This window comes from Dromiciops gliroides, chromosome 2 (genome assembly GCF_019393635.1).
Source record: "Dromiciops gliroides isolate mDroGli1 chromosome 2, mDroGli1.pri, whole genome shotgun sequence".
Taxonomy (NCBI): Eukaryota; Metazoa; Chordata; class Mammalia; order Microbiotheria; family Microbiotheriidae; genus Dromiciops; species Dromiciops gliroides.
In genome coordinates this window covers 416051107-416075877 of record NC_057862.1, presented here as the reverse complement: position 1 = coordinate 416075877, position 24771 = coordinate 416051107, and the positions used below count along the sequence as shown (strand labels likewise).

The following is a 24771-nucleotide window of genomic DNA, read 5'->3' as shown; positions in this document are numbered from 1 at the left end:
TTGGTTGAGATCATGCAAGATAAATTTATAGGGGATTCAATCAACATGGTTTTGTCATTTTCTCCAGTTCCATTCAGGAATCATGTTCATGATTAGGACTGAAGGGGGTAGTTTGCAGGAATAATCCAAGGTTGAGATTTGGCAAGGTATGTTCTGAAATAAGACAAAGAAACAAAGGCTTCTGATTGAAGAATTTGAGTTGATGAACACAGAACTGGAACACTTGTGAGTGATAACAAGATCAAAAGTATGATCTTTTTGTGTGGCTGAAGTAGAGTGGAAGAGTGGGTCATAAGAATTAAATCCACTGAAAAACTGAAAATTTAGGGTATTTGAGAGAGTTAATCAATTTGTATATTGATGTCCCCTAGGTATGAGAAGCTGGGTTTGGGGGTTAGAAAGTCTCTGAATCAGGTACTGAATTCACTGGAGAAGGAAGAATATCCTGGAGATAGAGAGGTAACAGCCATTAGCATCTGGATTGGTGATGTGTGGATAGAGTGAATTTCATAGCAGGGGAGGTTACTGAATGATGTAGAGTTTGGATGTGGTAATGCGGAGAAAAGAGTATTCAGTCTCTCCCACCATAACTAGTCAGAGATGGAATGGAATAATCTGTGTTAAAATGCAACCCCTACTGGAAAGGGTAACCAGGGATGTGGTGTTGTCAGAAGTGAGCAAAGTTTCAATGATTTCCAGAAGATGGCAAGAGTAAGAAAAAGTTTAAACAAGTTTGTTAATTACTGATAAGGTGTTCCAAAGAGCACAGGGGGAAGGGGGGCACAGGTCAGCAGTGGAACATTATTGGGCTACGGATGAGAGCAAATGAGTAGGTAGTTGGGAATGGGGAACTTGGGATTCTATGTTGGCAGCTGAGATTTCAGAATCACTGGGATGGTAGAGTATGAAGAATTAGGAAGATACTGAGACATCCTTTGAAAGGAGGCAAGTGATTTAGACCAATGGAGTCAAATAGAAATTGGGGCCACTAAACTGCAAATAAGGTTCCCTGTGGGCCACACTCTATATTTTTGTTAATGATTTCCAGCTCCATTTTCATCTGGCTTGAGCTGTATTCCAGGGCGTTCCCACCACCAGTCAGAGGACTGTGTGTTTGACACCTCTGATTCAGATTCTTTAAGGTCTTTCATGAGGTCCAATCTCATAGAAAGTTGTCATCTGTGCTGATAAAGGGCAGGTGTATGGGGAGTGGGAAGTAGAGTCATGGAGACAGATGGCTGAAATCCAGGGGCTGATGCCAGTTTTAAACCCTATGATCTCTTTTCTTCAACATAGTCTTGAGTCCTGTAACTAGTTAGCTTGCCCTCTTTAGATAGGCTAGTTAATGTTCTACCTGAGCTGAGGCACCCAAACTGGACAAAATACTCCATATGTAGTCTGACTAGGGCAGAGAAACCTTGTTCTGGACAATATAGTTCAAATAATGTAGGCTAGGATTATATGGGCTTATTAGTTGGCACAGAATTGATTATGCTATTGTTAAGTTGCAAAAACTGGATTCCTCCTCATAGACGTGAACTCCTTAATGGCAGGTATTGTCATTTTTAGCTGGGTAATGTCATAAAACCAAATAGCTACAAACCTAAGATTCAACCCCAGCTAGTAGGCAGCTGTCTAGCCAAGGTATTGATTGGCTAGAATAGGAACAAAAATCAAAAAACTGACCAATGAACTAAAGATCCTCCCTTTTCTGTCCTTAGTGATCAGCCCTCTCTAGCATAGTTAAGATTCTTTAGGCCTTGGCCTTGAGGGAAATAAGAATCATTTCTCTTGCATGATTTAAAAGACCTTTATTTTAATATACAATCTTCACATGGTTCAGTATAACAAATTATAAAACAGTTTTCTGTAAGATCTCACCCATAGGATGTTAAATCAGAAAGCCAATTATCACAGGAAAGTTTGACAGGCTCCCCTCTCCCCAAAAAGCCTCTCTCTATGACCTGATAAGTACTAACCACCCAGGCCTAAAGGCTCTACTGAAAATTAATATCGTGGGGTGTGTTTGTCAGAACTGATGATGTGGGCATATCAAAACTTCATTCTATTAATTATAAGGTTGTGACTAACCCAAAAATGGAATTTAACTGTAGTTTTTTGTGTCTGACATTAAGTCCCTAAGAGACTTGGTACAATTTTGTTTCCTTTAGAAAAAAGGAAAATTAAAATAAAGCCCAAATTTGATGGCTTTTGAATTGTTTAGACCAATAATATGAATAAGCACATCATCCTGATCATATCTAATTTTATATGATTACCATTCTACTCCTGGTCAAAAGACCTTAAATATGCTCCAGTACTTTACAGAAAAGGGCAATGAAAAATTATGGTGAGTATGAATTACTTAGGCTTTTTTGGCTACTAACTTTGGAGTAGTAAGAGCCATTTTCTGATGCACCAAGACCTGTTCACTCAAAGGTTTTGAGGCTCTCTCTAAGTACTCATTGCTTCTTACATGATGCCTGTTTAAGGTGAAGGTTAGGAAGGCCAGACTCATGGATCTACAACAGCTGGCTCCAGGGTGGTGGCCAAGCTAGCAATACAAACCTCAAGTCATGAGTTTCCTTGTTCTTCCCTCTAGCCTGAGCTCCTTTCCTGTACATGCCATGGAGAGATTATAAAAAGGGCTTTGACTCTAGCTCTGAAAACGTCCAGGTGATATCTGGGAGATCTGTCTTTTAGGAAATTAAAAAATTCTACTGTACACGGTCACAGTGTCTTGGAAATAAGAATGTGTGGGCTCTGTCTGGCACATTTTTTTTTTCTTCTGGCACTTTATATTTTCCATGAAAATATTTGATCAACATGGAATGATTTGGCAACACTGTTACTGTTATATAAACTTCATAAAAAAGCATCTCGTGCCATCTATGTGACAATGAATAGCAGCAAAATGTCCGGATGATTCCTCAGGGTGGTAAATCTACAACCAGATTCTCAAAAGGAACAGACAAATACTTGTGGGACTCTAGGTTTTGTTGAAATATTTGAAAAGAGAGCTGATGATTTAAAAATTGAACCTCACAGTCTAACATAGTACCTTACATGTGCTTGATTTTCAATTATTGTAAGGCACTCAATGAAGAACTTACTGACCCATGCTGTCAGCTACAACAGGCATGCATCATTACTGGCTTAATTAAAGTTTTAATACTGATTAAAATGTTTTATTATTGTATTATGTTAAACTGCAGTGGACTCCAACCTCATTAAGGGACAGAGGAAAGAAATGATTCAGGAGCTTTGGATGCACAATTTAATAGCCCAGCTACTGTCAAGTGTTGATTTAAATAAGTTTTGATAAAAGCTCACTATCCTTCTGTGTTCAACATGAAAGTGCAGAAAGATTCTGAATGCTGCTTAATGAGTATTTGCTGAATATAAAATTATTTGAACATGTGACATCTCCATCTCAATCCCTTTGGTAATGTACCTTAGAACAACTACAAGGGGAAGGCATTTAAATCATTTGGCATTGGTGCATAGAGCAGTGGTGAAAGTTCATCTCATTAGCCATCTTGATTTAATTAAATGTACAATATGTTTTTAGCAGCATCGTTTTTTATATTTTTTGTTAGAAATTAACTATAACAGTAATCATCAGAAATTTCTTGAGCAGGGGCAGCTAGGTGGCGCAGTGGATAGAGCACTGGCCCTGGAGTCAGGAGTACCTGAGTTCAAATCCAGCCTCAGACACTTAACACTTATTAGCTGTGTGACCCTGGGCAAGTCACTTAACCCCAATTGCCTCACTAAAAAAAGAAAAAAAAAGAAAAAGAAATTTCTTGAGCAGGTATACATAGTACTAGGGCTGCTTATAAGTAGTTCCACATTGGGGTAGACTTAGAGGCACTTAATTACCTTTCAGAAAGGAAAAAAAATAAAGATAGAAGGTACCTCATTAAGGTTGGAGCTGACATAAGTCACACTTGGTATGAAAATGCAGTTTGCCTAAAAATACCATAATACTGACATAGTTAAGACAACATTTAAAAAGTAGATAGATACTAAGCTGTAAAAATACAAAAGCTAAAACCAGAACACAGGTTACCAAAGTTAGTCAACCTGGCAATTTTAAAACAAGTACAAAATGAAACAAAAAATATTAATGGAAGGAAAAAAATTAAAATACTATAAATGTGCTTTAAAACAAAAACACCAAATAGTAACAAAACAAATTCTAGTTGAATATCCTATTATGAAACAAAATGATCTTCCTACACACACTTTTCTGCCATTCTAAGAACCCAAGATACTTAATTGTAATATTCTTCTGTGCCTACCACTTTAAAATTTTGTTTTTAATAAAAGGTATTATGTTTTACTGAAGTGCTTGCTCAAACACATGTCAATGAAAAAGTATCAAATAAATACACAGAGCCATCATAATTTTTGAATGCTAACCGCATGAAATGTCTGTAAAGTTTACGGAAAAAACAGGACAATAGTAAACTTTGTTTTTAACTGCCACACCATTATTAGTGTATGTAATACTTCAATAGCATGTAATAATTAAATTGAAAGGATATTATCCATTAATTCTGTTACAAAGTCACTTGATTCAGTTGGATAAAATTTAAAGTAAGCTTAAAAATGTTTCCAATCCTAAGCAGACTCAGTATTCCTACCTTATTGGAAACAGCTCAAACAACAAAGTTCCAGGTCACTGTCAGAAACTCGTTTACACGCAACACAATGAACACCAGTGGGAAAAGTTAGACAAAAAGAAAAAGACAATTCATGTAAATACCTTCAAAAATATCAACACTCATGTAAACTTCTAGAGTACTTATTAACCTCACAGCGTTAAACTACAGGTGAAATTCATTGACCATGAACCCTTGCTTGTTGCTGCAGAATGGGGCAACTCAAAATGGTGTGGAAAGCAGCCTGAGTCTGCTGAGGCTCAAAACTGACTCACGACACAGGAATTTCATCACGTTGGGCTCCAACAGAATGAAATTTCACCTGGATTGGAATAAAGAATTAGCAAAAGTTGTGTTACTTGTTCCTAGACAGCTTGTAAACATGGAATGTTTTGTTCTGAAATACTCTGGTGAAGTGTGCAGAGTATGAAGGCAAGTTTCTTTTGATTTCTTCACAGAAGCGAGGGTGCTTGGCAGGCTTTAAATCAGGATCATTCTCTCCTGGGCCATCCATTACCTAAGACCAAGATGAAACTCATATAAACATGGAAAGTACGCATAGTCACGAGTGGATTCAGGTGTGGTTAGGAATTATGTATGAGGTACAACTAAATTGAAAATTTTGTAATACTAATTTTAGAGCTGGAAAGCCATTAGAGATCATCTACTCCTTCCTCATTTTACATGTTGGGAAATTGAGGCCTACACCTGCCAAAAGGACTTGCCAAGGTCACACCATCTGTGTTAGAGGAATGTAACAGCTCTAATCAGCTACCTCTTCGTCCGGTTCTTTCACTTATACCACATTGTCTTTTCAAAGAAAATAAAGAAGATTCTTCCCATTAGCCCCAACAAATACATAAAGATGGCCGTGACATATGCTATTCAGAAAGAAAAGCTTCCATTTAAAAAAAGTGAATATTGATACAGTAGTGTGATCTGGGTTTTTGGGTCATGGCTCACTAAGAGATGTTGCCTCTGAGTAAAAGTATGAATCAAACCTATTTCTTCCTTCGAGCCTCAATCATGTCATTCAGCGAATATTTATTTAGTGCTTTTTGTGCACGAGTCATAAGACTGTGTCTTTTGTAAGTAACTCCCATGATCTACTGCCCCTCTCAAACAGAAGAACATACTACAAAGAAAGTGAGCTGGGCAATTGTTCTCATCTCTTATGCAACTCAAATTTCTAACAGGTAAAGTCTTTCTCCCGATCTTTCCAGGGCCTAGCAGAGCACCAGGCACCCTTTCTTCAGAGATGGCCAGGGACTGTCACTTGGCTGCTTCACAGCTATAGACCAGAAAGTCATTTTTCCAGATGTGGGGCACTGCTCACAAGAACTGCACACACCTTAATAGAGGGCTTCAATTGCTATTCCTTGGAAAACAAGTCAGTATGCATGTCCTAGTAACCAGTGATTCCTAGTGCCTTCCTCATATGCAGGCACAATTCATGTTTTATTAATATGCTGCTTTAATGTAATAATTAAAAACTAGCCATGAAACCCTGCTTAGTTGTGACTGTTTGCCCTCTCAGCTGATACTCTGCAAAAAGAACGACTACTGTGCTTACGTGTCCATTAGCTATGTCAAGCAAGTCTCGCAGACGGCAACCTCTGCTGTGCCTTCTTTCATAGCAAATGCTGTCTTCCAAGATGACGTAGTCTGTGCCAAAGGACCTCAGGAGGGAATAAACTTCCTCGGGAGATCTCTTTGCATATATTTGATAAACCTTTCAAAATGCAAAGAAAATTATATAAGAACATACAATCACCAAATTGATAGGGGAAAAGCTATGCTTTTTTGTTTTGTTTTTGTTTTGCAGGGCAAAGAGGGTTAAGTGACTTGCCCAGGGTCACACAGCTAGTAAATGTCAAGTGTCTGAGGCCAGATTTGAACTCAGGTCCTCCTGAATCCAGGGCCGGTGCTCTATCCACTGCGACACCTAGATGCCCTTCATGCTTGTTTTAATAGAATCATGCTGAAGAAAAAGAAAGAGGGAATCCCTGGTGATATACTGTAACATACAACTACTTGAAAATATACACTCAAAAGTTTCAATTAAATGCAATCCAACATCTATTAAACACAATGTGCCAGGCACTGACAGATGAATGAGCCACAAAAACAAATCAGTTCCTGCCTTCAAAGAACTTACATTCTAGTAGGAAGGAAACCACACATACACGAATAAATGCAAAGTGATTTCAGGGACCAGGAAGCACTGACAACCGGGAGAATCAAGAAAGGTTTCTTAGAGGAGGTGGCACAGAAGCTGAACCTTTTTAAACGGAACAAGGGGCTCCAGAAGCAGAGGTAAAGAGGGAGGATAGTCCAAGAATGGAGGTCACTGTGCAAACTGTACAAAGGCATGAACATGGATGCTGGAAGCCTGAGTACAGAACAATAGCTTTGGAACCAGCTCATCCTCAAATCATCATTTTTACAATGAAATCTTCAAAGTGACCAAACCACCCTAACTCCAATCCCTTGGGTTCATGTGACCATAATATTGCTGCCATATAAACTTTTAAGGCCTCCATTTTCCTTGTTAACAGCCAATATTTACATGGTGCTTAAAGGTTTGCAAAGAGCTGAATCTAGTCAAGCGAGCCAGGTAGTCTGCACATCCGTTTGACAGTCAAAGTTGAGCAGCTCACCCCACCTCTCCTCCTTCACTCCTATTCCTGAGGAAGCGGTGGCCTCTCTCCCTCTCTCCCTCTTTCCCTCTTTCTCTCTGATGAGGCCTGTATCCTTGACTTAGTCCTTCTGCATACCTGAGCAGGCTGGTAAACCAGTAACTCTTCTCTTATGCATCTTCAAACTTTACACATTTAGTGTTTTTCCCCATTAACTAAAACCCATACATATCTACTCCATCCTCATAAGACCCTCCCTTTACCCTTCTGTCTTCTCAGGCTCTTGTATCATCCTGTAGCTCCCTTTCACTGTCTCCACTTGCTCTCTCTCTCTACAGCTGACTTCTCTACCACCTGGTTGAAATTATTCTCTCTAAGGTTAACAATAGACTCAACTTGGCCTTTTCTCAGCCTTATTCTCCCTGACCTCTGCAGCCTCTGATACTGCTAAACACCTCTGCCTCTTGGATACTCTTTCCTCCCCCGGCTTTCAGTGACCCTGCTCTCTCTCAGTTCTTCCCTGTCTTGGATGATCACTCACTCATCCTCAGTCTCTTTTGATGGATCATTATTCATCTCCTGTGCCCTCAGCATCGGTGTTCCGAGGGCTCTGTCCTAGGCCCTTTCTTCTCTGTTCATACAGTATCTCAGAAATCTCATCAGTTCCTATAGCTTTAAGTATTATTTACATGACAACTCCTGAATCTCTATAGATCAAGTCTTAAGCTCTCTCCTGAATTCTAGTTCCACAGTCCCATCTGCAAGCTGGATATTTCCTTCCAGATGTGCCATGGACATCTCAAACACAAGTCCAAAATAGAATTATCTTCTCCCCTAAACTACCTCTTTTCCACACTTTCCTAATTCTTTTTTTTTTTTTTTGCAGGGCAATGAGGGTTAAGTGACTTGCCCAGGGTCACACAGCTAGTAAGTGTCAAGTGTCTGAGACTGGATTTGAACTCAGGTCCTTCTGAATCCAGGGCCAGTGCTCTATCCACTGCGCCACCTAGCTGTCCCCTCTCATTCTACTAGCATACCACCATCCACTCAGTTTTGTACACCCAGAGTGGGGACTCCTCCCTCTTTCTCATACTCCATTTGTAATTAGTTACCAAGTCATTTCAATTCTACCTCCACACCTTTCATATCTATCCTCTTCTCTCTACTCACAGAACCACCACCCTAATTAAGGCCCTTGCCACCTCACCTGAACTACAATAAAAACATTCTAGTTGCTCTGCCTTTCTCCAGTCACTTCCTAGCTGCCAAAATAATCTTAAAGTACAGGCTTGACCACATCACATATTATGCTCTCAAACACTTTCAGTGACTCCTAATTGACTATAAAATTAAATATAAACTTTCTTCGGGCGGGGGGGGGGGGGACGGGGGGGACGACACGCGCAGGGCAATGAGGGTTAAGTGACTTGCCCAGGTTCACACAGCTACTAAGTGTCAAGTGTCTGAGGCTGGATTTGAACCCAGGTCCTCCTGAACCCAGGGCTGGTGCTTTATCCACTGTGCCACCCAGCTGCCTCCAAAATATAAACTCTTAAGTCTAGTATCTAAGGCCCTCCTCCACAGTCTGGTCCTACCCATTTTTCCTCACTTTATTTAATACTATTTCCAATCATCAATTCTTTGTTCCACTCAAACTGATCTAACTTCTTGTTCTGGAACCGATATTCCATCTCTTGCCTAGGTACATTGGCACATGGACTCAGTACTGAATTATCTGTCTTCATTTTCACCTCTTAGAATCCTTATATTCCTTTGAAGCCACCACCTTCTCAGTGAAGTCTTACTTGATTTCCCTCCTTCCCCCTTTTCAATATTCCTTGTTTCATATTTATGCTACATTTGCATAAATGTTGTATCCTTCCAATAGAATGTAAATTCTTTGGGGGCAGACTTTTTTGTTTATCTTTTTGTATCCGTAGGATAGCACTTTGTAAATAAATGGTGACTGATCAATGTTTGCCAAAATAAATTAAATACAAAAAATTTAAAGGGTGAATTATCTGGATTGCAGCTGTTCTAATTCTCAACTCCTCTGAACTCCAAATTATAGACAACTTGCATAAAAATACATTTATCACCAAACATAAAAGAAACTAGAAAAGCCAACATAGGGTCCGAGAGGGCACTGACCTCTTTTGTTCTCTCTCTCAGTCCCTTATCTTCGTAGTGTGGGTGATTGGTTAAGGTCCTCCCTGTGCACAGTTTGACTCCGGCTAACAACTGCATGCTTCCAGCAAATACAGCCTTCCGAGGAGTGTTTGACCTAACAAGGTTTCCAAATTTTGAGAAAATCTTAAGGGTTTTTTATTAATACAAGAAAAGACAAATAAAAAAATTCTTTCACCATTCTTTTGAACTCATTCAACCATGTTAACACATTAGGAATCAGGAAAAACAAATAAGACAAGATATATTCACACTACATTGGTTTCTGGTTTGAAGTTCAATAGATCACCAGAATAAACTACCAAGAAGTACCAGTTATAACAAACTTATAGGAACATGTTCTGAGCTGCAAGAAATCTTCTAGTCCCATCCTCTCATTTTACAGATGAAGAAACTGAGGCCAAAGGCTAAATGGCCTGACCATATCGATAACAGCAGAGATGACTTCCAAACCTAGGACTTCTGGCTCCAAATTCAGAGGTCATTCCAGGTTTTACCAAGTTATGTAGCATAACAAATGGCTTTTATAACACAGACAGCTTCTGGGTCTGGCACATCACCTTTAAAGTACAAACTTTTCTTTGCTGTCAGGACCAGTCAAAGGGAATTCAGGAGAGATTTACTGTTCCTTTGAATTGGGCTTAAGTGAAAGGCCACCTAGAGTAGCACAGAATATGATCTGTCGTTAAGGGCAAGTCTGAGCCCTATAACAACAGCTTGACATCAAGAACAGATTTCCAGGGCTTTCACTCCATTAAAAGGACAGAATGGTCACAAAGAGTTTGCTTGAGTGAGTCTTTAATGACAGAATCTATAAAAATCATGGAAAAAAATAACCAACCCAGCAGCAGAGATGGTACTACCATTATCAACTCTCTAAAAAAGGACATCTCTTATTTGTCTTACTTTCTCTTTCTATCTATCTATGGAAGGTTGTTATGCTATTAGCGTGCTAGAGATACAACAATTTTTTTAAAAAGTACAGTCCCTGACCTCAAAGAGCTTAGATTCTAATGGTGGACAGGAAGAGGTAAATGTCTATACATCTGATGTAAATTATTTTTATGAAAAAAAAATTGGTTTATTTGATTTAAAAAAAGAGAAAAGAAAACCAAATCAATAGTATTAAAAATGAGAAGGGTGAATATGAAGATGAAATAAAAGCAATTTTAAGGAGTTATTCTGCCCATTTATAGGCCAACAAATTTAACAATTTAAGTGAAACAAGAAAATTTACAAAAATACAAATTGCCTAAGTTAACAGAAGAGGAAATAGAATATCTAAGTAGATCTATTTTAGAAAAAGAAATTGAACAGCTTCCTAAGAAAAAAGCACCAGGACTAGACAGATTTATAAGTGAATTCTATCAAACATTTAAAGATCAACTAATTCCAATATTAAATAAATTATCTGGAATAATAAGTCTAGCAAACTTCTTTTATGAAACAAATAAGATACTGATACCTAAACCAGGAAGAGTAAAAACAGAGAAAGAAAATTATAGACCAGTTTCACTAATGAATATGGATGAAAAAACCCTAAATAAAATACTAGCTAAAAGATTACAACAATGTATTATTAAGATCATACATTATGACCAGGTGGGATTTATACCAGGAATGCAGGGATGGTTTAACATAAGGAACACTATTAACATAACTGATTATATCAATAATAAAAGTTTTTTTAAATCATATAATTATACCGATAGATGCAGCAAAAGAGTTTGATAACGCACAACACTCATTTCTATTAAAAACATTTGTGGAGGCAGGTAGGTGGCACAGTGGATAAAGCACCGGCCCTGGATTCAGGAGGACCTGAGTTCAAATCTGACCTCAGACACTTGACACTTACTAGCTGTGTGACCTTGGGCATGTCACTTAACCTTCATTGCCCTGCCCCCGCCAAAACCAAACCACTTTTAAGTATAGGTATTTTTCCTTAAATTGATAAAAAGCATTTACCAAAAATCATCAGCAAGCATTATTTATAATAGGGATAAGCTAGAACCCTTCCCACTAAGATTAGGTGTGAAACAAGGATGTCCACAGTGAGCAATATTATTCAATATTGTTTTGGAAATCCAAACAATAATAGTAAAAGAAGAAAAATAAATAGAAAGAATCAGAATAGGGAATGAGGTTATAAAACTATCTTTTTTTGCAGACAATATGATGATATACTTGGAAAATCCTAAAGACTCAACTAAAAAGTTAGTTGAGGGGGGTGGCTAGGTGGCGCAGTGGATAAAGCACCGGCCCTGGATTCAGGAGTACCTGAGTTCAAATCCGGCCTCAGACACTTGACTTACTAGCTGTATGACCCTGGGAAAGTCACTTAACCCCCATTGCCCAGCCAAAAAAAAAAAAAAAGTTAGTTGAAATAATAATTTTAGCAAAGTAACAGGATATAAAGTAAATCCACATAAATCATCAGCATTCCTATATATCCACAAGTAAAAGCCTGCAAGAAGAGATAGTAAGTTACCCCATTTAAAATCACGAGACAGTATAAAATACCTGGGCATACACTTGCCAAAACAAACCCAGGAACTATATAAACAAAGTTATAAAAAACTTTTTATAAAAATAAAATCAGATTTAAATAATTGGAGAAATATTAATTGTTCATGGGTAGACAGGATCAATGTACTCAAAATGACAATTTTACCTAATTTATATGTTCAATGACATTCCAATTAAATGACCAAAAATTATTTTACAGAATTAGGAAAAATAATAACAAAATGCATTTGGAAGAACAAAAAATCAAGAATATCAAAGTAACTAAAGAAAAATGTAAAGGGAGGAGATTTAGTAGTACCAGATCTTAAACTATATTATAAGATAATAATTATCAAAATTATTTGATACTGGTTAAGAAATAGAAAGGTAGATCAATGGTACATAGTATACATTCAATTTACAGTGGCAAATTAATATAGTAACTTTGTATTTGACAAGTGTAAAGACAAGTTTCAGGGATAAGAATTCATTATTTAATAAAAACTAGAAAGCAGTCTGGCAGAAATTGGGCATAGATCAATATTTTACACCATTTACCAAGATAAGGTCAAAATGGATACATGATTTAGATATAAATAGAGATATTACAAGAAAATCTAAAGAACATGGAACATATTAGTTATCAGATTTATGAATAGTTGACCAATTTATGAATAAACAAGAGACAGAGGACAGAATGAGGTGAAAAATGGATAATTTAAATTACATTAAATTACGACTTTTTGTATAAATAAAACAAATGTAGCCAAGATCAGAAGCAAAACAGAAAATGGGGGTGGGGGGATTTATACAGCTTCTCAGATAAAGGTCTCATATCTCTGTTAAGGGCTAAAATTCTAGCTAAACTGTCTAAAATATCTAATGAGTGGTCGCCAATAAATTATAAGCTTTAGCAAGAGTTAGACTTTTAAGCATTTATTAAGGAGAATAAGAGTTTGGTAAAGAGAGAAGAAAAGGCCTAGATTCCTATCTATTAAAGGGAGAGCTCATTTCTAGCTCCCCTCTCCACCAGCGTCCTCAGGAAAGAGCGTGAGCCTGAGTGCCAGTCTCTTCCTTCCTCCTCCCACTAGCCCGCATCACTTCCTGACGCCAAAGAAAAGACTCCTGGTCTTACCCTCAAAGACCTTCACTTCATGGGCGGAACTCTTCTACAGTAAGTCTCCAGCAGGTGGCGTCATTCCAATCGTTACATCTCAAATACATAAAGAACTTTGTCAAATCTATTAAGAATATGAGTCATTCCCAAATTGATAAATGGTCAAAAGATGGGAAAAGGCAGTTTTCTGATAAAGAAATCAAAACAATTTATAGTCATATAAAAATACTCTAAATCTTTATTGATTAATGAAATGCAAATTAAAACAACCCTGAGATATCATTTTACACCTATCAGATTGGCTAAAATGATTGAAGAGGAAAGTGAAGAGGGAATGCGGAAAAACTGGGACTTTTATTCATGGTTGGTGGAACTGTGAACTGATATAACAATTTTGGATAGCAATCTGAAATTATGCCCAAAGAGTTATCAAATTGCCTATACCCTTTGATGCAGCAATACCACTAACAGGTCTATTTCCAAAGATGATATGGGAAACAGGAAAAGAACCTATATGCGCTAAAATATTTATAGCAGCTCTCTTTGTGGTGGCAAAGAACTAGAAATTATGGAGATGCCCATCAGTTGGGGAATGTATGAACAAGTTGTGATATATAATTGTGACGGAATACTACTGTGCTGTAAGAAATTATGAGCTCATTAATTTTAGAAAAATATGGATGTCCCCCCCACCAAAAAAAAAAGAAGAAAAACATGGATAGACTTGCATGAAATAATGAAGAGTGAAATTAGCAGAACCAAGAGAATGTGATATATAGTAAGTGCAATATTGGGGTTTTTTGTGTGTGTGTGAGGCAATTGGGGTTAAGTGACTTGCCCAGGGTCACACAGCTAGTTAAGTGTCAAGGGTCTGAGGTCAGATTTGAACTCAGGTCCTCCTGAATTCAGGGCTGGTGCTCTATCCACTGTGCCACCTAGCTGCCCTGCAATATTGTTTTAAGAACAACTTTGGGGGGCAGCTAGGTGGTGTAGTGGATAAAGCACCAACCCTGGACTCAGGAGGACCTGAGGTCAAATCTGACCTCAGACACTTGACACTTACTAGCTGTGTGTCCCTGGGCAAGTCACTTAACCCTCACTGCCCTCCAAAGAAGAAATACTCAAATTAACTACAAAGGACATAAGAAGGAAGACACTTTCTGTATCCAGAAAAAGAATTGATAAATAGGAAAATAGGAGTATTTATAGAATAATTTTACACACACACACACACACACTCACACACTCACACACACACACACACACACACTCACACTCACACACACACACACCCCCCCTAATGGTAGCCATCTCTAGGGCAGAGTGGGGGTAGGCAAGGAAAAAAGGGGAAAAAAGGGTTACATGTTAACTATTATATATTAAAAGGAATAGCAAATACTAAATTCAAGTTACGGACAAATTGTTTTCTGGTATCAGCTACATTAGAATAAATTTGAGTTTTCAAAACATGCATTATAGGTAGATTTGAGTTGAATCTTAAATCCAGGGAAGCTAGGGGACAGAAGTGAGGCGGGAGAGTGAAGGTAAGAGCTAACCAGGGTGAATCCTGTTGAGTCTGGATGATTTCATTGGTGGCAACAAATTTTTCTTTCCCTAGAAGTGACAGATCTGGGGAGCTCTGCAGAAATATCAAACTACTTGATCACCTTACAAAACTGCAGTGAAACTATTGCTCTGCAGTTAAAATAGAATTTGCATTAACCACTTCAGTTAAATCAGGCTCCCAGCACCATAAAGAAGCAGGCAGCCACGCTTAATCAAGCACAGTACTCTAGATGTGAAGGAAGCTCTTATGATCCCTGCCCTCATGCAATCCTTTCAAAGGGATATTTAACTATAGACATCTAGCTTCCTCTCCTCTTCTGCACTGGGAAGTGGGGAGAAACAAAAGCATTAAAACTTTGTCGTCCATAAAGACAAAACCTGAGCCAAAGCTCATCGCAGACTAGAAAAAACAAATCCATGAAGTATGCTGCTATTGGTTTCCCTTACTTAGTGTGCTAATTGTTTAGGGAGGAGGGAGGTTAGGAACAAGGTGGGTAATGAAGGCCCAGTCACGGGCATGAGCACTGGGACTTGGCCTGCTCAGATAAGGATTGGGGAGCTTGCTCCTGGAAGTGTCCAATAATGTAGAATGAGGGGCCTGACTTTCCACCTCAAGAGTATTCACCAGTATTCTATGTCTGTTTTCTGGCAGAAGAAAAGCCCTTTGACCTGGGAGTTCTGGAATCAAGGAAGATGAAGATGTTCTGCATTACTGCACAAGTATGACATACTGAATTGCTTGATCACATAGGGAGGGTTGAGAAGGGAGGGAGGAAGAAAAATTTAGAACACTGAATTAGCTCAGGGACCTTGATTTCATTGGGGTGGGCTCATGGAGGGAATAGCTTTCCTACCCAATTGAGAGGAGTAATCTATTTAACGCTGCAGGAAAGTAGGAGGGGAAGAGGATAAGGAAGGAAGGGTGAAAAAAAGAGAGTGCAAAAAAAAATAAGAAAAAAAAGAATCATTTCTTAATTTCCTTTGAAGTTACCTGCTGGGGAATGGATCTTGGTCTTATATATTTATGTTAATTCTCCATATATATTAAACATCAGATCTTGACAAGTTATTTTATCAAAAGCTCTCCCCTTATTTCAATGGTTTCCCATCTTATTTTCTATGCATTGATATTATTTGCATAAAAGTTTCAATTTCCATGTAATTTAAATTATCTATTTTATTTTTCTTTATGACTTCTTTCTTTCGTTTTTAAAAGAATTTTCCTACAGGTCATAGCTTTTGTAAAGTGAGCTCATTATCTCTCTCCTTTTTCCTGGTCTGACCTGATATCTGCAGTTTTTATTGTGTCCTGTTAAAAAAGAAGAAAAGCCCCTTTGGTCAGTTGCTGAGCCAGAACTGGGAGTGCAAACAAAAGGCCACAAAATGGAGAAATTCACTCCTTTTCCTTCCTGCTGGTCAAGAGGAATAAGGAAGGCACCTGAACTCTGAGTAGCCAATTGAGTGGTGCCCTTTTCCCACCCTCCGTCAGGCGAGGCAGTGAGCACATTTCTTCCTAGGCAAGCCTGGGTGTGAGATACAACAATCTTGCTTGTGTCTCCTTTCTCTTGGTACAGGACCTTGTGAAACTTCAGCACATCAGAGAAGCAGAGGTCCATTCACAGTCTATGCAGGTGTTTACTCTTAGCCAGGCTTCACAGACGTCTGGAGTGATTTGCTTGGTCCAACCCACTAGCAGATCACCAAATAGCCAACACACTATCTTGCAGTATGGGACTGACTTGTCAAGAGGCTTTACCACATTCAGAAGTGAACTTGGACTTAATTCTTCTCAACAATACAATGATCCAAGATAATTCCAAAGGACTCATGATGGAAAATGCTCTCCATATCCAGAAAAAAGAACTGTGGAATCTAGATGTAGATTGAATCATACTATTTCTACCTTTTTGTTTTTCTTTTTTGAGGTTTTTCCCTTTTGTTTTGATTCTTCTTTCACAACATGACTGATGTAGAAATATGTTTAATGTGATTGTACATATGTAACATATCAGATTGCTTGCTGGCTTGGGGAGGGGGAAGGGAAGGGAGGAAAGGAGAAAAATTTGGAACTAGAAATTTTATAAAAACATATGTTGAAAACTCTCTCTTCATGTAACTAGAAAATAATAAAATACTTTTATGATAAAAAAGAAGTGAACTTGGTAGGGTGAATGCTCTGTAAGAACTGCTTTAAGCCTATGCCTCCTTTCCTCAGAGTTTGAGGTCGTATGGGGTGGAGTGTGACCCCAGTTTGGAGAAAGGGGTGTACTTCTATTTTTGCTATATCTTCTTAGTAAATATCTCTGTAAAAGTGAACTATGTTAAGTGGTCATGAAGTACTTCGAGGATAAAGCAAATGTCAAAATTGAAATCAGAGTGTTAATTACTGAGTCAAAAAAAAGAAGAAATATCAGTAAAAGATTCAATAATACAGCAGGTATCCGTACTGAAACATATAACTGCAAAAGTCACCTTAAAAGGAACTGGAATTAAAACAATCTTAAAAACTAACTAATTGGCTTGGGGAGCACACATTAGTCTGAGAGTTCAAGCTGACAGCATTAAATAAAACCCTATTGCTCCTCACAGGTGCCCATAGAGGCCTGAGAGATGAAAACACCTGAACTGCTACTGCAAGTGAGGGATGGGAGACAAAGTCCAAAGTTTTACTCTAAGTGAGGCCTCACATGGCATAAAAACGACAGAACCCTTTCTAGTTGTGAGGACCCACTAGAGAGATTCATCACCTGGGACTTTATTTTTTGGATCCCTAATTTGGAGAATCCGTTAGAGATAAATTAACCATTTTTTCTTTGTTGTTTTAGCCTATAATTGTAGTCAATTTATTCTGGTGTATTTCCTTTAAAAGTCAGACCAGTTCCTTTTAAGATGACTTGCAGTTAAATATTAAGTACCAATATCTGCTGTATTCTTGGATCTTTTATGAATAATGATAACAAGGATAATTTGAGACATGGATTTTCCAAACCTAAAATGTTCATGTCTTGCTGAAAAATATTTATATTTTTTCTTTGGCTTTTAAACAGTACTGGACAGCTAGCCCAATTATGAAATCTACAGAAACCCAGAGAAATCAACCCACAGAGTAATTTCTTTGGAGAGCCTCCCACTTACTTGTTCAAGGCTTACTTGATCTCATTTTTCTCAAACTGAGCCTGCTTGTCTTTTTGTTGGGCCAATCTGGAATTCCATTTGGATTGTTCTAGAAGCAACTTAGATAAGTTGGAGAATTTGGTGTGCCTTATGTAGAAAGGGGACACCTAGAGAGTTTGGGCCTCCTGATGAATTTTCCGTGTGTGTTCCAGGTATCTCTGGAGAAGTTGCCTCTCTGAGCTCTGGGGAAGAAGATGAGCAGCGGTTTGTCTTTCCCTCACACCAGGTGGCTTGTGAGTGCATGAACTTCTAGGCAATGGTCTGGAATGGGACCATGTCCTGTTTGCAACTTCTAACAGGGTCTTATGAGATTTCAAAAGGTTGGGGAACAGAGGTCCAGTGATGGGAATCTATATCAGGGAATAGCCCAGACAAGAGGAATGACCTACCTGACCAAATCTATCAATGAATCAACCCAGACACTATGATCTGCAGTAAGGGAATAACATCCTGTGGCTATGCCACACTTGGAAAAGAACTTGGAGCCAATGCTTTGTAGCTAGATACAAATGCTTTAGGTTTGAGACCACTCTTCCCCCAAAAGGTGGCAGACAGGCAAGTGTGCCCCAAGTTCAAAGGAATATCTTCATACTTCTTGCTGTATCTTTTTAGTAAATATTTCTCTGTAAAAGCTAATTTATGCTAATTGGTTATCAGCAATATGATAGGTGAAAGCCAATGGTCAAATAGATTATTGCAGCACTAATGCCTGGGTCAATGATATAAAAGATACTGAATATAATCAAAATATACTGAGGAGCACAGTGGAATGGGAGCTCAAACTGATATTAGAGAAAATCTCACTGCCCTAAGAACTCTGAGCAGGAGATGTAGCCATATGCCTTCTGGGGACCTGACTTACCAGTGCAAAGGTGAGATGAGATAAAGCCACAGAATCTACATATGGATTTCATTTACTTAAGAAGGCTTATTTTGAGATGGCTTCTTCCTTTGTAATAACCATCAATAAGTGCATTTATAATTCACATATTTTGAGATACACTCCTGAATTACATATAGTTCATAAGCATGTTTGAATTTCAAGTTATATATTCCAAACCAGAAAGCCTGACTCAGCAAAGCTCCTGTATCTAAATGCTGTACTGAGTCGGAATACCTTTACGTAAACAAAAAAATGGCATTAAAAGTAGTGCAGGGGTGGCTAGGTGGCACAGTGGATAAAGCACCAGCCCTGGATTCAGGAGTACCTGAGTTCAAATCCGGCCTCAGACACTTGACTTACTAGCTGTGTGACCCTGGGCAAGTCACTTAACCTCCATTGCCCAGCCCCCCCCCCCCAAAAAAAGTAGTGCAAGCAAAATCAATAAATATTTGTTGAATGTTTACTGTGTACAAAGCACTACACTAAGTTGAAAGGGACACAAAGAAATGTAAGTCATCTTATGTATCCTCAATTTACAATTTAACTGAGAGATGAGAAAATTTTAAATAAAGTTAAATAATTAAAAGCAAGATAAAATCATACGATGAATTGACAGCTATGTAGTACAGATTAAAGAAGTGTAGATGAAAACAGCCATTATTGCAGAGGTTCCTAGAATTTAGAACTGGAAGAGGCCTATGAACAACGGTCTTAAAATTGGAGTCAGTGAACCTAGATGGGGAAAAAAACACACCACCACATTTGCCCTAACTAGTAACTGAAGTTTAGTGTTTCCTTCCATCATAAAAGCAGGTAACAAAGCATTGTTCTGAGAAGGGGTCCATAGGCTTCAGCAGACTGCCAAAGGGACACAAAAATGTTAAGAAACCCTGCTTTAGAGATTATTTAGTCCAATAAAGATGGAACAAAAACCCAGCAAGGGTTTTAGTGATTGGTACTGCACTGTGGGGGAAAGGAGGACAGTCCATTAGGATCACAGATCTGGAGGTGGAAGGTCTCCCAACTAGCCCAGCCCCACCATTTATTTATTTATTTATTTTTTAGTGAGGCAATTGGGGTTAAGTGACTTGCCCAGGGTCACACAACTAATAAGTGTTCAGTGTCTGAAGCCAGATTTGAACTCAGGTACTCTGGACTCCAGTCCACTGCACCACCTAGCTGCCCCCCCACCCCCACCCCCTCATTTTAAAGATGAACAAACTAGAGTCCAGGGAGATGGCATGGCCAAGGTCACACACACAGTAAGTGTCAGAGGTGGGATTTGAACACCGGTCTTCTGATTCTTAGAACCAGGACTTATTAAAGCTTACCAGGTTAATAATTCACATCCTTAAGAATACAATATCTAACTTTATGCTGTCTTCCCTTTCTACTATTTTCTACCTGTTCAGGCAGATGCTCTAATATCTTATACAAGAAGCATAGTTTATGTTTATTTTAGAGTTCACAAAGTAAATGTGAGATTTGAAATCAGACCTCCTGAACCCAAATTTAGAGCTCTTTTCACATGTCATACTGCTTATTTTGTATATGTTGTGAACAATAGCCATAACTGGAAAGGCAGCATCATAGATAACTTGTTTCTGGCGCATCACTGCTACAAACATTGTACTTTGTAACCACAGCTATATATAAATTTGAGTTATTACACCATATTCATTTTTATTAAGTATCCTGACAACAAAAATCTGGTAAAATTCAAGAGCTCTAACTTCCTCAAGGTTAATTATTAATATTGCTACTTTATAAACCACTAAACTCTGATGACTACAGAGGTTGTGTGTGTCTGACATTGTTTTTCTTGTTTTATTAACAATTGTATTTGAAATCTCAGAACTCTGCCCTTCCCTGGACTACCCTGCCCCCTTACCCTCCCCGCCTCAATCCGGTCCCTGATGGTTGGCCTGTCACAAGTCTTTCCTCTCCAGTCAATCGTCCCTTCAGCTAAGTGATCTTCCTAAAGTACAAATTTTAACATGTCACTCCCCCATTAGCCCCCCAACTCCAGGTTCAAATATAATATAAAAATATTAGTCCTCCATAAACAAGTCCCACCTAAAATCCCATCTTCTACATATAGAAAGCCTTTTCTAATCCCTCTTAATGCTAGTGCCTTCTTTGTTGTTTATTTTTACTTGATCCTGTATATAGCTTGTTTTTTACAAAGTGACACGTCGACTGTCTCTCCCATTAGATGGTGAACTCCTTGAGAGCACAAATTTTCACCTTCATCCCCAGTGCTTGGCACAGCGCCTGGTACAGAGTAGACCCTTAATAAAGGTTTATTGACTGACTGATTTTCTTTAAGCATTTCAGTCTATTCTTAATGAAAACAAACCCACAGCCATAGGATGTTCTGAGATACAATTATCAAAGGAACAAATGGTTCTTAGAACTTAACTTTAAATTAGTTGTATGACAGGTGGAGCTCTGTCTGGGCATTTCTCTTTCATGAATATTTCCACCTGATACAGTCTCTTAACGGTTGTGGTCTGTATCTAAAACAGCTAATGTGCTTGAAACCACTGAATGACACTTCTCTATTATAGAAAAACGAAGCAATTTTTACAAATGTCTGAACAAATGATGTATAAAATGAAAGGATAATTTGTTTTTATAGCTTTCTGCCAAGCTCCATAGCAGGCTGCCCAACCTGCAAACAATTTATTCTGTAAGAAATGTCACTAAATAATGACAAGGACTCACAGGTCAAACTGATTTACATTATATAATTTAAATGTCATTCCAAAAAGACCTGATGGCATTTTGAACAAATAATCTCATTTATTTTTGAAGCTCTAAGCCTCAACAAGTTAATTACTGTTGAACTAATGGGTAAACTGAGCATTATAATATAACGTATGAACATTTGCTTTATCTACACTTCAAGAATTTATAGAATTATGCAAATACAGAATGATTCATTAAAAATAAAAGAGGTTTAAAGTCATTTAAGGTCTAAACTTAACCTGCTTCATATTTAAAACATGTAGTAATTCATTCTGCTCGTTAAACCACTTAAGAAAACTTAGTGAATTTGTTTTTAAACTCAATGAAAAATTGTTGCATTTGTTAAGTTTCATTAAAGAAAAGGAAGTACTGGTAAACAAATTTCACCACAGCCTCCGTGTTACAAGATCCAACTCTCAAGGTCCCTTTTTGTTAACTACAGAGTATCAGAAGAAATTTTCAGAAGAGAAAATGGATCCATAAACCAGGAAAAGAAATGATGTGATGTTGACAAGGGGTTAGAGACTATTGAGTTTTATGGCAGATGTCCTTAATAAAAGGAAACTTACTTTTATTTACACATAAAAGGAAAACTCTTTAAAAAAAACAAATAAGTACACCTTGTACTTTTGTTGAAATTGATATCCAGAAGGAAATCACAGGTTCTGGTTAGTTTAGTCTTGGCATAGAGAAGGTCTTATGAATGAATGAAAAAAACCACGTATTAAGACTTTACTATGGGGGCAGCTAGGTGGTGCAGTGGATAAAGCACCGGCCCTGAATTCAGGAGAACCTGAGTTCAAATCCGGCCTCAGACACTTGACACTTAACTAGCTGTGTGACCCTGGGCAAGTCACTTAACCCTCATTGCCCTGCAAAAAAAAAAAAAAAAGACTTCACTATGTCTCAAATACTGTGCTAAGCAATGTAGTTAGAAACACAAAAGGAAAACTAGTCTCTCCCCTCAAGGGCCTCTACAATCCTCTCTTTCTTGATGACCTCATCAACTCCAGTGAGTTTAACAATCATCTCTATGCTGACTCCTAGATCTATAGATGATAGATAGATAGATAGATAGATAGATAGATAGATAGATAGATAGATAGATAGATAGATAGATAGATAGATAGATAGATAGATAGATAGATAGATAGATGGATGGATGGATGGATGGATGGATGGATGGATGGATGGATGGATGGATGGATGGATGGATGGATGGATGGATGGATGGATGGATGGATGGATAGATAGTCTCTTTCCTGAGGTTCAATCCCACCATCACCAATTCCTACCGTCCATTTCAAACTGGATGTCCTAGGGACATTTCAAACTCAATATTTCCAAAACAAACTCATTATCTTTCCCTCTTAGTCTCACTTCCTGACATCTCTCCTTTTCAGTTCATCCTCCACACAGCTGCCCAAGTTATTTTCCTTAAATTCAGATATGACTGAGGCAGCTAGGTGGTGCAGTAGATAAAGCACCGGCCCTGGATTCAGGAGGACTTGAGTTCAAATCCAGCTTCAGACACTTGACACTTACTAGGTGTGTGACCCTGGGAAAGTCACTTAACCATCATTGCTCCACCAAAAAAAAAAAATCAGATATGACTATGTCACTTTAGGGTTCCTTATTGCCTCAAGGATCAAATATAAACTTCGCTGTCTAACTTTCAATGCCCTACACAACCTAGTCCTGATGTATCTTTTTAGCCTCAATGGATACTCCTCTCCTTCCTGCATGCTGTTATCCAGTTCAACTGGCCTTCCCTCTGTTCCTCATACATGGCATTCCATCTCTTACCTTTGTGTCTTTGCAATGGCTGTCTCCCATACCTGGGATACTCTCTCCTGTCCCCTCTCCCTCACAGAATCTATTCCTTCCAGATGGAGATCAAGCACCATAGTCCACAGGAAACTTTTCATGATCCCCTCCACTACTAGTATCTTCCCTCTCAAACTACTATTTAACCAAACTACTGTTCTCACTGCAGTTATTCTTTATATACTCATATATGCATTTGTCATTTCCCTGGTTAGACTATATGCTTTTTTGGGGGGGGGGCAGGGCAGTGAGGGTTAAGTGACTTGCCCAGGGTCACACAGCTAGTAAGTGTCAAGTGTTTGAGGCCAGATTTGAACTCAGATCCTCCTGAATGCAGGGCCTGTGCTTTATCCACTGCACCACATAGCTGCCCCCAGACTCTTTGATGGCAGGGATTGTTTCACTCTTTGTACTTGTGTACAGGGTCCAGCATATAGTATGCGCTTCATATTTGTTGATTAATGCATTTATTCATTCAATAAGTTCCTCATGCATAATCACTAAGGAAAACTTCAGACAGGGAAGAATTTTGCACATAAAGCTTTCAGAATGTTTCAAACATTCAATTTACTTGGTAAGGTCTCTTTAATGGAAATAGGAGTCAATTACAAAGTATTGGCTCTTAAAAAGCTCACTATTATTAGTCCATAGGAACTCCACCTCTGCCCCCCCCAACTGTGACCCAAATTTCTGACCTAAGAAAGAGATCAGCTTCGTTTTTACCACCTTAATGATGAGCTTAATGCCAAGAATAAGGCTGACACATGTGACTTAATAGTTTGCAAATGTCAGTTTGTCCCTGATCCTAAGAGCTAAGAAATGTTCCATCAGAGAGGAAACATGGTTAAGGAGAGAAAATTTAAGAATCATGGGACTCCCTGAAAAAAAAAATCTAAAAAAACAAATCTTGACACTATGTTTCAAGAAATCATAATAAAAACTGCCCTTACTATTAGAACTAGAAAGTAAAGGAAAGGCAGAAAAAAAATTCACTGATCACCTCCTAAAAGGAACCTTGAAAAGAAGTCTCAGGAATGACATTGCCAAATTCTGTGTTCAGACATTAAGGAAAAATACTGCAGTTGTCTAGAAAGAAGCAGTTCAAGGAACCAGTAAATATTACAGAAGACCTAGAAGCAGCTACTCTAAATAAGAGGAAATATTAGAATATTCTAAAAGGCAATATTCAATATAAAATATTTGATATTCTAAAAGGCAAAATGGATAAGCTTACAACCTGGAATAACTTAGCCTATAAAACTGCGCATTGTCCTATATGGGGAAAAGAAAAGAGAACCTCATTCCCCTCCAGAGTACACTGCAGATCTCCAAGGCCCAGCTATTCATCCTGGAGCCTCACTCCAGCACTAGAATTTACACACTGAGGTACCCTCTGCCCTCGTGGTTCCTCCTTCTGACTGGATGGCTCCTCCCAAATTCTCCTCCTTCCCC

At 38.3% G+C, this 24771-nt stretch overlaps 1 protein-coding gene across 2 annotated transcripts in view; it reads right to left on the bottom strand.

Annotated features, from left to right (window-relative positions):
• Positions 1–2174: 2174 nt before the first annotated feature.
• The window catches only part of DPY19L3 (dpy-19 like C-mannosyltransferase 3), an 85625-nt gene continuing 63028 nt past the window's right edge, over positions 2175–24771 (bottom strand). For both annotated transcript variants that reach the window (XM_043988076.1, XM_043988077.1), the window contains 3 exons: positions 9458–9590; positions 6241–6399; positions 2175–5184 (listed from right to left, as the gene is read on the bottom strand). In XM_043988076.1, the coding sequence (XP_043844011.1) occupies positions 5023–5184; positions 6241–6399; positions 9458–9590 (454 nt within the window). In that variant the 3' untranslated portion in view covers positions 2175–5022. The remainder of the gene's footprint in view (positions 5185–6240; positions 6400–9457; positions 9591–24771) is intronic.